Genomic DNA, 16,520 nt, shown 5'->3' on the forward strand with positions numbered 1-16,520 from the left:
AAGACCATTTTAAATTGTAAAGAAATCTGTGTTTTAGAAACCAATGAAGAAAACAGATGTCAATAGCCCCTTTCACACATACACACATTACTGGCAATTTTCTGGAAAGGTCTGTGAGTGTGAACAGTCCCTTTTTGAAAATACTGGTAAATTCCTTCTGGCTTTTTTCCGAAAAGAGAAATAACATTTCCGGTAATTTGCCGGAATGCTGCGCTGTGTGAAAGTAGACGGAAGATTGCCGGAAAGAGCGCGTTCACATCTAGAACGTGCAGACGTGAGAGGTCTACTTTAGCCAATCATAAGACTCAGACTCATTCACAGCCGCACGGTTTATAAAAATAAGCCTTTGAATATTTTTCAAGAAACATTAAGCCGCTAGATGTTAGTCAGATAACGTTTCTATGTTCGTTCTTAATTAATTATCGGTAAAACGCTTATAATAATAAATGATATGTTTGTTTACCTTCAGCCAGCATCCACACAAATTATGTACATCTCGACATGCAAAAGTGTTTCTCCATATATTTTCATCAAAGTTGTTTATAATACTTATTCATCCACAGAGTTTGTAATGTAGCCAAATGTTTGCAAATACAGACGCGGCTGTGTAGAGGTCTTCTATGGTTAATGATGTCAGAATTTATTGATATTTTGGAATGATTGTGTGAATGGTCTTTTCAGGAAAAATACCATAACATCCGTGCCTGTGTGAACAGCGCTTTTTAGAATGTACCGTTAAAATCGCTCAGGAAATTTTCCGGATATTTACTGATATTCCTGTGTGAATGGGGCTAATGATTCATTTTAATTATTATGCCTGACATGTTATATATATATATATATATATATATATATATATATATATATATATATATATATATATATATATATATATATATATATATATACACACACATATATATACATATATACATATACATATATATACATACATATACATACATGCATATATATACATATACATACATACACACACACGCACACGCAAACGCACACAAGCACACGCGCACACACACACGCAGTAGATATTTTAAACAGCTCTGCTACACAAATCAGTCAAACTTGCATTGGGAGATAAAAGACAATGGTCACATTTCAGTAGCACGCTAATAATCACTATTTTAAACTGCTTCTAAAACAGAAAAAAGAAAGGAAAACTAAGCAATAGTAAATATAACATTATGGTACTAAATTACACGTACAATTATTAATAAAATGCTAATTATAAAGGTTTAATCACTATAAACGATATGCATCTATGGCAGTGTAACTGTTGCTAGAGCACCTTTAGAATTCAGAGAAGTGAAGTTCACCTGCACAGCACTTTACTAGCTGGCCTCTGCTACGCTGATCCCCCCCCACACATACTACACCCCCTTCTGGGTTACGGCACCAATGCAGCATTTCTCAATCCTAGTCCTTGTGCCCCCACCACATTGCATTTTCCATGTTTCCCTTTTCATTTCATGACCTTTCATTAAATTTGTTCCAATTCAACAATAAGTGCTCTACAAAGTGGACAGGAAAGGACATAACTTTTCTCCATAATTTCAGTTTTAAGGGAACACATACAGTAGCCTATGTTTCATTTAAACGGCATTTTACTGTGTGATATGTGAATTTATATTGTATGTTTTTATCAAGGTATGGCAGAAAGTACCATTGAGCAAATCTGTGAATGAAAGTTCCGTAGTGAAATAATTGACCTAAGAGAGCAAATAGGAAAAGGGACTTGGGAGCAATGCACACTCTGTAGGGAAGTGTCAATCAAAACACAGTTCACGCTTGGAGCTTAATTAATAAGCTGGTCATCTAAATCAAGTGTGTTAAATAAGAGTGAAAGCAAAATAAGCAGATCAATGGGGAGCAAGGACAGAGTAAAAGAAACACTGATTTAGAGGAATACCATGCCAAAACTATTATTAAGCCAATGACTTTTTCAAAGCAAAACTGTAACATACATGTCTCGTTTGACACAAAAATCCATTGAGCATAGTAGTTCAGCAACCATGTTTCATGGATAATATTTATAAGTAAGGTGTTTACTTCACTCATGTTTCTGACACCATCCTTTCAAGTGTAAAAGAATTAGCATAGTTTTTGTAGCAGTTCTTATAATCATTGGTAGAGGTTTTTTTTTGTTGCACAGCCCTGTATCAAACAGCATTTTTCTAAGCTTTGCTCCCACATCTACCTCCACTTTAAGCCTTGAGGCATTGTTTTGAGAACAGTGACAGATGATTCATGTAGACACTGAAGCACACGGTGGCTCAGTAGCCCTGGTTTTTAAAGCCCTTGTTCTGTGTGATATGGCCCAGCTGCCTCATTTATGGATTATGGTGCGATTACAGCTGATCTCTCATCCTCTAAAATGAAGCTCTTTATTAGTGAAATGCTTAGTGGGGTATGTAGGTCAGTGAAGACTGAGACCCCTATGAAAACTCTGCTCTCTCTCTCTCTCCTTGCAAACAAAAGAGGTCAATAAGGCAAGAGCTTTAGTATCATTAAGACAGATCTATGTCTATATTATATTTATCTCATATAATAAAAAAATAAACTCTAAGTAGCATTTGACTTGCAATGAATATACTCTGTAAAATCTTTACCTTTACTCACATTACATCATGCTTTCAAAAGACCTTCAGGATAAAGTTGTACAAAGGCACATGTTTGATCAAGGCTACAAAAACATTTCAAAGCTGGAAAAGTCATTTGGAATGTGATTTGATTTTAGGTTGTATGACAATTATTTAATTCAAAGGGGTATGATGATTTTCTATAGGCACTGTGTAACAGTAAAGGGGTGCTGTTAGGCATGATACAGAGTGTCAGTTATATGAAGCACTTCCATATAACCATATAAATTTCATTTCATCACACAAAAAGTTTGGTTGCCAAACAACAATCACAGGTGTATGCTAGTAGAATATTTTACAACAGCTATGAACATGCAAATATAAATGTTCATGTAATAAATTGTATCTAGAAATCCTAATCTTGTTTGACTTTCTTGTGATGTTCTAGCAAAGTCACTTACAGTAGTTTGCATTTAATAAAAATATAATAAGTAATTAAATAAATCATTAACGAAAATAATAATCAGACACCTAGTGTTTGAGGATTTACTAAACTTTAAAAAATCTATTCAAGGAATAGTTCACCCAAAAATTCAAAATCACTTTGATTGTATTTACCTTCAGACCATTCAAGTTGTAAGTGCCTTTGTTTCTTGAACAAAAATCTATGGACTTTGGTAAATCATTAAATATGCAACTCATCAGATGTCATCACTTTCTAAAAAGCACATACAGTCAACTCTGTATTATTATACTTTTTCGTTGACTGTCAAAGTGCCAGTAACTGTTGATTTTTATTTTAGGAATCAGTAAGGGATAGAGTTAACAATCCTCTTTAATGTTGTACTGAAAGAAACAAAAAAGTAACATCTTAAGCCCTATTTGGCAGTTTTCCAGGAGGTCATTAGAGAAATTGTTTTACAGGCATACTTACTGTAGCAATTTTAATCCCATCCTAATCTGCTAAATCTGTGTTATTCTCACACATTCGCTTCAATAATTACAGAAAAAAATACCTACTGTTTCTGGCAAACTCTGTTATCTTCAGAGAAATTGAATCCCACCCAAATGTGAATATCTTGATGCTTACTATTCATTATGGAAGCTGATGTGTTTGACTTCCAGTGAAGAGGTTAAAAAAAAATCAAGACTGTGTTCACTGTTAAGACTGACTACAATAACATCAGCATCAGATTGACTGCTCACTTTCAATTCTGCACTCAATTATATAATGTTTAAAATGCATAATATACCATCATCAAAATTTAACAGTTTTACTCCCAAAAATGTTTAATAAAAATAGTTGTTGTAACTCAACTAATGGAAAAATTTACCATAATTGTTACCATACTATCCATAGCTTAACTGTTGAATTTAAAGTAAAACAAAAGGTCCATAAAAAATAGTTTTTTTTTTTTTTTACACTATGCTACAATAAACCAGGGGTAAATTTGCAAATAAAACCCATTTCTTTATTTCACTGTTTATTATAAGCAGCCATGTCTTTAATGAAAATTTCCCAAAATGCATGTGTATGGAGTATGAGATCTCTGCAGCTCCTAGAGTTTGAGTAAACTTTCCCCTAATTAGAAAACTGAGTTATTGTCAATGACATATTGCAATTCTCTTTTTTATTGAAGATTTTGTTTTCTTTCATTGAAGATCATTCCATTTGACCTTTGCATTCCTAGTCCAGGAGATCTGAAAAAAATTGACCACATACCTGAGTTATGGTGTATGCAAGGGCCTTTCTTTTCTGCACAAGGTCACTGTTTGGCTCCCATGTATCCTTAAGGGCATCCAGTTGCGTTTTCAGGCTCTTCTGCATCTGCGTATCTACTAGAGGAATAATCTGTCCTCCAGCCTTCACAGTCTGCCTGTAGAGGCCTTCATGAAGCTGAAGCTGTTCCTCAGTCCACTTTAGGACAGAAAACATAATTTGACTTTGTAGCCAAACATTGGAATGATGGAAAGATCATTGCAACCCCTTTACTGAATGATATTACCTCAAAGTCTTTTATAGAGTGCTGGAGTTGCTGTAGGCTGCATGGTGCCAGGCCTGCTGGAGAAAGAAGTTCTTCCATGTGTCTAAATAATCTTGAAAGTTTCCTTGTACCGGCTTCATATAGCTGCCACTGTCCCATCAGCTCCTCCAAACGTGTCTCATGTTGATGCAGCCTCTGCTGGGTCTCCTGCCAGCGTGTCTTCAGCTGGGTCAGTCTCAAGAGAAGTGAACTCCTAAACATAAAGACATATGCTTGTTAACATTTCAAGGTTTGCTAAAGCTTATTTGAGTCGAAGGGTGTTTTAGGCTTATACCATCTACTTGGGTTGGAACATCATGTCATTGCAAAGACTTTGCATGAGACTTTAGGTCACTATCACAATTTAAGTTATTTTAAGTTATTTTAAATGTACTGAAACTGAGATTTCTTTAGCAGCATTTATCTTTAAAATATTGGAAAGTAATCCTTTTATGTTTTTGTCTTTACAAACACAAATAAATATATTTTTCATTAAAATCCTTCAAAAAAAATTGACTAAAATAATGTTAAAAAATCATTTTAGTCTGTTTATTAAAAAGACTTTTGGCCATCAAAAACACTTATTAATTAGTTTTTTAATTAATTGAAATAATAAGAATCTATACTGTAGCACCACAAAAAAGTAACCCTTGGATATATTTTATTAAGAAAGACTTTTGTCCATCATAAACACTAATTAACTTATTTTCAATTGACTTAAAACCAAGAAATTTTTCGACCACCCCTGAAAGTCTATTTGTCTAAAACTTTGATACTTTAAAAAAGTTAATCAAAATATATTTTTTAAAAATAACCCTTTTATGTTTTATGAAAAAGAACTATCACAAAGAAAAATAATTAATTTTACTTAATTAAACGGTACATATTTCTCAAGCTCCACTGAAAGTTAATTCACCCAAAACATTGATGCCTCAAGAAGTTCATGAACGAATGATGTTTAATAAAAAACTAAGATTTCCTGTCTTCACAAGCACAAATTAGGATGCTTTTTTAAGAGATTGAAAGCTGAGAGAAGTATCTATCTTCATTGAAAATTAATCCACCCAAAACTTTGATGCTTCAAAATGAACAAAACACTGTAAAAAAAAAAGTTTTGGCTGCGTTATATTTTTAAATGAATCAAATGAACTTTACAAGCAGTTTAGCTTTTATTACAATAAACCAAAGACTATAGAATACACAAGACATGTCACTCATATAGTTTTGAATGGGGGAAAGTGTAACGATCAATATGGCAAAAAGTGCTTTTACAACACTTTTTGTCAACAACAAACACACTGGAATCTCAGTAAATACTTGCTTCACAGACATGAGACATATATCCACCTAAAGCTTGAAATATGTTCTTATAAATTAACTAAGTGCACTTAAAAACAAAACCTTTTTGGTTTTGTAATCTGTATGAAATGAATGCGAGGTACAGTACATCCTGTCAAACGCACATGCCATGACAGCAGCAACTACTCAAAGGCCCATTAACTTGTAAACAAAGAGTTGCTGTCATTTCTGGAGGAGATTCACCATCAAGATCAAGTTGTGAATTACTTCAGAAGACCAGCGCAATCTAACAAAGCATTTTTCAGAGGATAATAAAGTGTAGATCAGCCATAAATGAGGTTGGTGAGGTAATCTCGTTCCTTTTGAGTGCGCATGCGCATTAACTCGGGCAGTCTAAAAAATAGCAATTTTGTTTGATTCGAACGTTTAGAAATTAAACTTATTAATCCAAATCCGTAACATAATTGTAAGCTTGGCAAACAGGTGTGGAGAACTTGATGTTTCTCCATTCAGACAGAATGCCTGCGCATACTGGCGTTTCAAAGATGGCAGACTGAAATGACTTGCCCTAACGGGACTTTGATTAAACTGACTTAAAACATCAAGTTGAATCTTGCATACCTGACTGAATGAAGCTGAAATAACAAAAACATTTGTTGGAATGACTTATTGATCATATGAGTTTATTTACAGTGTTGGATTAACACAATCCATTCATGTGGATTACTTTTACGAGCCCCCTATGAACCGTAAAAGTTTTGTGGGACTTTCAATGAAGACTTAAATGTCACAGTGCAAATTATCGATGACAGAACTTCATTATTGCATGTACTAGCCTTATAAATTGTAGCATTACAGAATTACTTTCATGAATTCAGACCACAGATGTCAACAACTGAGCAGTACATATTGGAGATATTAACACTGAAAAACTAACTGCAATTCCACACGCCAGTCATGTCAAAAAAAACGAACCAACCAACTCCATTTATGCGGCTCTCAACATGACATTTACTCTTGCAATGGAAAAACCCGAGCTGAGAAACATCTTGAATGCAGCCGTGCAGGAGCTTCATATAAAGCAGCACTTATCGGCTGAAAAGAAAAATTATTTCATGCTGGTTTCACATGCAGTTTCATTTCCTGAGAGTGAGCCAGCTTGTTCCAGCTCTTCCACACCACATAACTTCAAGAGTTATGGCCTCAGCTGGAGCCTGTGCACAAGAAATCTACTGGAGAACCTCACTTTTAATTAGTCATTAGGTGACGTCCATTTCAGAGTGAATTATTGCACGGCGTTCTTTGATTTCTTATCCATGGCAAAATCCCACAATGAAGGTTAGTGAGTAAAAAGCAGAGTTTTTTTTTTTTTTTACTAGGGAGCGAGTTATTGAGTGCAGTGTTATAAAGCTTACCTGTCCTCATTCTGACTGCTTTCCAGGAAGTGTAAAGCCTCATTGATTATGGCATCCTGTAGCGGCTGGCCGATGAGGAACTCCACTTTCAGCCTCTGAAAGATTTAGTGCTAATATATGAGTAAACATGCATCTCTGAAATGATTTAGTCAGCACTCTATTACTAGGAGCTCCTGCTGCATTTATTTCTTTTAAAAAGAAAAGAAACAGATCATTAGAGGTCATTTAGCACTGACTGTGATACAATAAACAATAATATTGATTTTAATCAGATTGACACAAATTTTTTTGTAAAAAAGGGAGAAATAATTCTATTTTTATTCAGAAATGAAGGATTTAGGTGATTTAAGATTAATCTATGCACTCTGAAACATATTAACTTTAAGACTTTTCAATAGTAATAAGCAGCAATATTACTGATAATCAATGTTTGATTACCAAATCAGCATACTATCATGATTTTTAAAAGGATTGTATGAGAGACTGAGAGACTAAAATAATATTAAATAAAAATAACAGAGTCATATTTTTATATAAAATATTAAGTATTTTTTAAAATTGTATTAACATTTTATGATACTAAACAAAAATTAAAATAGCTTTGGTGAGCATAAACTTTCTTTAACATATTTTTTATTATTTATCATGCTTATATGGTCATTGTGAAACAACACAATTAGTATTATAAGCCTGCAATTTCTAAATATCAAAAGAGCTTAAATTTAAAGAATAAGCTCTACCTGATGTGCAGCAAGCAGATCTCTTACAGAAGCACAGTTTCCAGGGGTCGGATTGGCTAAATCAGTCTCCATTTTGTCCAGGAGCTCCATCCAGCACTGGCACTTCTGCTGGAAGTTCTGATCACGCAGCAGCTCTCCATACATCTTCCTACAGACAGAGATGTGCTTTGGCATTAGATACAGCTAATGTTACAGTGAAGTCTGTTTTCTAGGGAAAACATGTCATGATATATTTGTATTTTTATAATATGTATTGTTTTTATAATATGATATTTTAGAAGGGAGGTGGATGGATGGATAGAGAGATGGATGGGTGGATTGGTGGAAAGGTAAACAGACAGACAGACAGACGGACGGACGGACGGACGGACGGACGGACGGACGGACGGACGGACGGACGGACGGACGGACGGACGGACGGACGGACGGACGGACGGACGGACGGACGGACGGACGGACGGACGGACGGACGGACGGACGGACGGACGGACGGACGGACGGACGGACGGACGGACGGACGGACGGACGGACGGACGGACGGACGGACGGACGGACGGACGGACGGATGGATGGACGGATGGATGGATGGATGGATGGATGGATGGATGGATGGATGGATGGATGGATGGATAGATAGATTGATGGATAGATAGATAGATGGATAGATATAACATGACACTGATAAAACATTGATAAACAATATTGACACATGGTCATTTATATCTAACAAAAAATATCTTGTTATATATAAATACAAAGTACCAACAAAAGTATTGCTAATGCAAACTTTTATTTTGTACTCAATTTAATAGCACTAATTTAAACAGCATTTAACAGCACTACTGCATATACATTTCTACAGATAAATTGATGATTCCAACTGTAGTTCAGGGCTACAATGAAATTTCTAAATAGCAAACAGGATAAGTGCAGTGAAGCTTTGTCTTGCCTGTGTCTTTCTGTAGCCTGAGAGAACACCTGACCCCACTGCGTGTTAAGGGTCTGCAACCTCTCTTCCTCTGCAGAACTTAAAGAGCATCTGAGGCTCCTTTGATTCAGAGCAGCAAGGTTAGGGTTCAGCCCACTCAGATCTAACAGAACCATCTGATATGCATGAAAAAAGAGAAACATTTACATAAAAATATAACTATCACAAAACAATGAGGAAGATGAAAAGAAATGTTAAGACGGGCCACAGTTTCACCTTCAGTCTCTCCATGCTTGTAGTGGAGGAGCTCATAATGCTTTCAAAGTTCTTTACTTGCTTCTCGATGGATTTTAGCTCAGTGCTGAAGTGCCGCTGCTCCTCCAGCTCCTCCTATAGACAAAAAACAGCACAGCACGTGTAAAGGACGTTGAATTTGTGTTCTGCTATCAATTTATGTATAAATCAAACTAAATAATGTTGTATTTAGTACAATTTTCCATCCTCACCTGTACTTGAATCCTGATCTCAGAAAGCACCCTGCCAAGATGCACATGGTCACGTGACAGCAGCCTGGTTTCTGATTTGATTAGGGGGGCTGACTGGGGTTGCATCTGACCGATGAGAAGCTTTGAGGCCTCCATGACTTTACCCACATTGCTTTGCAAGGTTGTCAGGTCTTTTTCCAGAGCCTGTGAAAGGCAATTGTGTTCATATTGAAAAGCCACATGGGAAATTAACACTTATCACCTCAAAGACTCTTAACTCTCTTAATTAAATTGTTCATTAGTTAGGCTTTAGAAAGATTTCATTTCATTGATCAATGAGGCAACACAGTGATTAAAAATGAAGACATTTGTAGTGCTATGAAATAAAAATTCATTCATGTGAACTTTCAATTATTTTAATAAATAATTTAAATAAAAAAATTATATTGATTTCCACAATGATATTATTTATTTATAAGTCTCAAAAAATAAAAACAAAAGGCTAATTTGAAAACCGTTCATAAATCCTATTAACTACTAAACGTAGTGGGATTATAAAAAAAAATTCTAGTGAGCCACTGATAACAAGTTTTGGGAGTTAAGATGAGTAGGATTTTCATCATAAAAATGTCTGGCAGCTACTGAAACACTACAATTAGATAACTCTGCAATGATTCATTTGAGGAGTACAGTATATGTGCGGAATGTGAAGGAGATTCAAGTCTTGAAAACAAAAACACACCACGTAAGGTTTCACAGACATGTTGCGAAATTGAATGAACTGTGCATGTTTGTTTTCAAAGACTTTTACTACTTACATTTTCCATTTATACAAAATATATACAGAATTTTTTTTTAATTTAGACCTTTAATTGTAGAAATAGTTTATAAATTAATACATTATTATATCAGTCATACAATGTTTCAATATGTATTAAAACATATTATTATTATTATTATTATTATATTACTATTATGCAATTGAAACATAATACTATTTTCGTATTTTTAACATTCTACAACTGTAGCAATCCATTCATTACTATATGTTGTGTGTATTTATTTGTGCATGCACTGCAAGCTAATAAACATAAGAATAAACATAATAAACAAAAGAAAAAAACACCAATTTAAATGGAATAAATTAGAACTGCTTCACAATTCCCTGTTCTTTTGTGTTGGCATTTTTTTTTTTTTGGTAAGAGCAGCACAGGTCTCAGATATTTTTAGCCCATCAAGAAAAGCTTCAGCTCAGATCTCAATGTTCCTTCTTTTCAAAAGCAAAACTGGAACTGAAGTACCGCAGACCCATCTGCAGGACTCAAACAATTAACACTTAACAAGCACATGCTGAAACTGGGGATGTTTTTCTGGTTGGTGTTTTTCGCTGTGCATCATACAACCCAAAAAACAAAACAAAAAACCCACCTATGTTCTTAACAGTACAAAATAAAACGCAAACCGGTACCTTTGTACATGTAGTTGCCATGAACAGATTTTTATGTGGATTGTTACGTATACAATAGGTATATTATATAAGTGTAGAATGATATTATAGCATAGACTTTCACCATGACCTCCAATAGGAGATCTTGGAAATTTCAAATGTTAGCCTGATAGCAATGAAAGCCTACAACCCACCTTGCAAATTACCATTCAAAGCCACGCCTTCTGAATACGTAAATATGCACAAGACAACATAACTAAAATACATCACTCAACATTCACCAGGGGGACAACTTTATAGTACAGTTAGTATTTACAACACCAAACTTTGTCTGCTGTTCTCTGTCTGAAGCGCACATGTGAACGCTCCAATGATGTAATGCTTTCTCCATTTTCAAGTTGAGCGGAGATATGCAATAACATATTTTGAAAGGCAGGCAGGATAGCCTATTGTAATGCTCAGACCCAGCATTTTGATTGGACGAACTATTCTTGGTCCGACGACTTCGACAGAATATTAAAATACATTTCAATACATTTGGACCACATCATACCATAAAAACGTTTGCACCTGTAATATGTTTGTACTCACACTAATGTACTGCATCCTGCTGATGAGCATTTCTACAGTGTTTTCTTCTCTATCTGATGAATTCATAAGCTCTCCAAGTCTCTCCCAATGCTGATTCAAAAGAACACGACACTCTTCTGTGAGATGCTCATATCCCAGCCAGAGCTGCAATGCATTCTGGGCTTTTAGCAAATCTTCACAAACGTCTTCAGTTACTGTATGACGTCTGAAAACAAATAAACATGAACAGCCACACAGGTTCAGTAAACATGCAAACATTAGCTGAACTAATCAATGAATCCAATAAACATTCATCTGACAATTTATAAAGAAACGCTACCAGCTATTGCTTCCTCACTGATGCTGACTCAATTTCAGACAGAGATATACTGATATTAACAATTTGGTGACACTGCAATTTTAGGTAAGTGTCAAGTATAGTACTGAGAGGTTAAAAATACTCACCGGATTCTCTCCTTCTCAAGGCGATCAGACAGAAGTTTAAATGCAAAGGGCTTGATTTTTTCTTTCAAGTTAGAGAGCACCTCAGTTGAGCATGTCCAGATGTCTGGTTGATTTAGTTCCCTTTTAAGCTCCTGTTAGAAATCATAGCAACAATTTGGTTGAAGTACCAATTCCCACTATTAACTACAGGCTTATTACCTGCTTATTATTAAGAAAATATCTGTTTATTAATACTTAAAAAGTATAATCTTATTTTCAATGCTAATTACAATCCAATAAATAAACTCTGCTACTACTTTAATAACTATTAATAAGCAGAAAATTAGCAGTTTAATGAGCTAAAAGTGTTAGTTAATGGTTTGTTAAAAGCAACAATTATACCTTAAAATAAAGTGTGACCAAAACAATATACAGTAGGATAACATAATCTCCAAATCATAACTGATGACCATGTTGAATTATGTTATGCAAATTCTCAATAAAATTGGAACTTTTCACACAGGGCTTCAGCGTCAAGGCTTTATGGAGGACTTGTCTGAAGATGGGGTTGATGCGATCATCAAAGCAGTATTAGCCAATAAAATTAGACTGCAACTGCTGTTTGAGCTGGGGTATTTGCATAAAGCAATCTGGGGTGCTTTTCCCAAACAACGTCATAACTTGTGGCTGAACTATTACAGTACGGTGCATCGTTTGGAGAAAGAACGATGTAGTGATGAGTGTTTCCCAAAACCATAGCTGCTTTGCCGCAGATCCATTATTTGAACCACGTTAGTTATAAATGTAAAACCCCCATAATGATGCTTTTAAGAGGGTGGAGTAAAAACGTTTTTAGAGAAAAGCCACATACTTTTTTTGTGCAAATTATATTGTTTTAAACGCACAAGCATTTAAAAAAATCCAATATTAGTTTAGATAAAAATTTCGATTCGATTTCCATATTAAGTCAAATATATGTAAACAACACATATGGGGTCTATGTTTCCTTTACAAATATTATTGAGAATATTCCATATTTTACTCTAAAACATAAAAACCACTTAGCTAACACTCTAATCTGATATATAAATCATATAAATCATGAGACTAATGGTTCAAATTTACAGTAGGTCATTTATTAAGAAAGAAAATCTTTTTAAAATCTTGTTATTAATAATAATAATAGTTATTATTATTATTATTATTATTATTAATTAAAATATTGTTTATTTGTTTTTTAAATTCTACATTTACAATTTGACACATTCAAACCACTGCAGAAATATTCTAACCAACCGGTCCATGTCATACAGTATACAGTACAGATACATTTCTTAATAAATAACCTACTATAAATTAAAAGCATTCATTTATAGTAAATATTTTTGGTTTCACAAGCTTTGGAGACGTAACAACAATTACGCTTTTAAATAATAGGTCACCTATAGCTTTCGCCATGAGCCATGGCTGCGTTCAAAATGGCATAAATGTTTTCAAAGACCACTACAAAGGGAGCGCAAATGTAAACAAGTAGATGGCTAAAACTGAACAGTAAAAATACTCTGAAAGCAAATTACACCTATTTCAAAGTAACTTTTAAATCATTCCAAGTTTGAATGTTAGAATATTTCAAATAAATGGGGCATAGGGGGGAAAACGGGGACACAGCCAGGAACTATGCTTTTAACTACAGCTCTAGAGGTGTAGTTGGAAATGTACAAGTTTGCTATGCAGTTTGCGAACGTTCATTGGAATGATGGATTTGGGGAATGCCAAATCAATGAATTATGTTTGTAACAACAAAACTTTAGACCTTAATTGGCTAAAGATGGTTTTTGGAAAGCACCCCTTATTGGCTGACACTACCATTAGCGCTTGAAAAGCAGCGGCAACAGATCCACAATTCAGTTCGACAATGCTTAATGTCACCCATTAAAAGTGAATAAGAAGCGTTGATGCTGATGCCCCCAGTGAATCAGATCATGGTGTGCATTTTTAAAAAGTAACTACATGTGTCTGTCAGATTTCATAGTGAAAAACAGGATCATTTGTTATATATTTGTGGGGTGTGAGCAAAAACATACTGTTAAAAAATTGTCTGTTTAAACTACTTTAAACTACTACTAACAAAGACATTTAAACACAACTCAAGCGAGTTCCCAATATTATTTATGTTAAAGAATATAAGTTGGGGGAATAAAAGCACATTTTGTTTCAGTAATTTTGATATGTTAAACAGCATCTCTTGCATGTGTAATGACACACTAATAACACCTGTACTGTACCAAGCCTTAGGCAGGAATTATGTAAATTCTCAAACAAAACCTCAGAAAATAATTTACAAAAAAAGTACATTTGCAATCTTTTTCCACTGGGATTTTTTGGGTCAGAATTGTTTGCTCACTTGTATTTGTTCCACGTGACTTCGGCTCTGCTCAGATGAGAACACAGGGACTCTGCAGAGCTCCAGTCTGTAGATCACCCCGGTTGTTTGCAGTTCTGCTGCACTCATTTTAGATTCAACGCGTACCCACTCATCCTTGATTGGCTGCAAATCTGACCTGAGAGCATTTATCTGAGGGGGAGAAAAAAAAACAACAAGCTTCTAGGAACAACATTTCTTTAATAAATCAGAAATAATGAGTAAACACTCACTGGACATATTAGCAATCTGTGGCCATTCAAAACAAGCAATACAAGAGAATTTTTATATTCATGCAGCATAACAAGTGCAAACACAAAAGAGAACAATAGAGAAGAAAGTTAAATGTACAGCACTGAAATGGTTGCAATTACATTTAAAGGAATGGGTGAATCATATAGGCGTGTGAGTGGAATATATAAGCCACTTCTCATCACATGGTGCTTGGCATAATGATTCAAAATTGCAATATATTTGGCATCTTATAGCTGTAAACAAGACTTAGGGATGCAATTGTATTTTTGTAATGCGTAATTAATGTAGTGGCACACCTTTCATGCACATCCTTATATATCACCTTTTAGAGCTAGTACAACAACCAGTAGTTGAAAAGACGCAAGACCTAATCTAAGACGTAATCTTCTTTTAAAAAGGGTTTACTGAAGAAATGAAAAATGAAAATAGAAGGATACAATAGACTCCATATACAGTTGAAGTCAGAAATATTAGCCCCCCTCTTATTTTAATCCTTAATTTCTGTTTAATGGAGAGCAAATTTTTTAAACACATTTCTGAGCATAATAGTTTTAATAACTCATTTATTTTATCTTTGCCATGATGACAGTGAATAGTATTTGACTAGATATTTTTCAAGACACTTCTATACAGCTAAAAGTGAAATTTAAATTCTTAACTCGGCTAATTATGTTAAAAACAAAAATCAAGGGGGCTAATAATTCTGACTTCAACTGTATATCGCACCATTTCATAACATTATACATGTCTTTACCATCAGCTTTGTTCAATACAATACAGTACATCCCTGTTAAATAAAATATTTAATAAAAAAAAAAAACACAGTAAAACAAGTTTCAAAGAACTTACCTGTTGGCTCAAAGTTTTGCAGTCCTCTATGGCTGAATTGAGCTGCCTGGAGAATGCTTGATCTCCAGGATGTTCTCTGTCCTGCTGTTTGAACAGATGAAGAGCTTCCAAGCCCTTCAGCTCAATGGACTTCACCTGCAGCAGCTTCTCTGTGCCCTGAAACAAAGCACTGTGTGACTTTTCTGATGTTTCTCACTTTAAAAGCTCTCCTTTGATTCGATTTCACTCTCACACCTATCAAAATCGTGACAAAAAAAATCTTCAGGTTGGTTGAACTCACCTCGCACTCTTGTAATGTTTGCTCAATCTGTGAGCAGCTCCCTGGTCTCCAGCTGTTCTTCACCCATTCCATACGCTGAGAAATCCAGCTGTGTATACAGCGCAATAACTTTTCTCTGTCTCCACAGGCTTGCCATTGGTCCTCCACATCATGTAACTGGAGACAACAGAAACCATCACATTGTAAGAGGCTATATGTTAGAATTTAAATCTATGTAATAATCATGCATTTTTGATTGCTAACTTACAGACAGCAAGAAAGAACAAACAAAAAAAAACTTTAAAATTGTTTATGAAAACCTGTAAATTAAATGTTCTTGAAAACACAATTAAAATGTGTAATATTCCACAATTTAAGTAATTACTCAATGCAAAATCTAAAACTGTGAGTAAAAAACACAACATAAAAAAGGACTAGATGATCGGAGATGCACACTGACTAGTCGATATTTCATTAGATCTATTACATATAACAAACACAGCAAAATACAAATGGAACATAATGTGCATTAACTGAACTTACTAACTAAAGTTAAACATTATCAGTAAACAGATCCTCAGCAAACATTTCGTCAACCTTAGAATTTAAAGGTTTTATCTGACATTTTTGTCAAATTTGAGTTATTCACATTTTCTTATTAAATGACAACTTATTTACACCATGTGATGTTTGTGTAAAAGTTGTTTACATTTTAAGACTTTATTTAAAAAGCAAAAAAAGGTTTTATCTACAAAGTCGAACTCTAGCTTGGATCTATAAGGTTCT

At 34.6% G+C, this 16,520-nt stretch overlaps 1 protein-coding gene across 3 annotated transcripts in view; it reads right to left on the minus strand.

Moving 5' to 3' along the window:
• syne2a (spectrin repeat containing, nuclear envelope 2a) overlaps positions 1 to 16,520 on the minus strand; it is a 165,523-nt gene that overhangs the window by 39,210 nt on the left and 109,793 nt on the right. For all 3 annotated transcript variants that reach the window (XM_087297225.1, NM_001365331.1, NM_001365330.1), the window contains 12 exon segments: positions 15,756 to 15,911; positions 15,476 to 15,631; positions 14,354 to 14,524; positions 11,971 to 12,101; positions 11,527 to 11,731; positions 9,510 to 9,692; positions 9,280 to 9,393; positions 9,025 to 9,179; positions 8,076 to 8,223; positions 7,336 to 7,430; positions 4,604 to 4,835; positions 4,321 to 4,515 (listed from right to left, as the gene is read on the minus strand). In XM_087297225.1, coding sequence (XP_087153351.1) covers positions 4,321 to 4,515; positions 4,604 to 4,835; positions 7,336 to 7,430; positions 8,076 to 8,223; positions 9,025 to 9,179; positions 9,280 to 9,393; positions 9,510 to 9,692; positions 11,527 to 11,731; positions 11,971 to 12,101; positions 14,354 to 14,524; positions 15,476 to 15,631; positions 15,756 to 15,911 — 1,941 coding nt within the window.

This window comes from Danio rerio, chromosome 20 (genome assembly GCF_052040795.2).
Source record: "Danio rerio strain M-AB ecotype USA chromosome 20, GRCz13ab, whole genome shotgun sequence".
Taxonomy (NCBI): domain Eukaryota; kingdom Metazoa; phylum Chordata; class Actinopteri; order Cypriniformes; family Danionidae; genus Danio; species Danio rerio.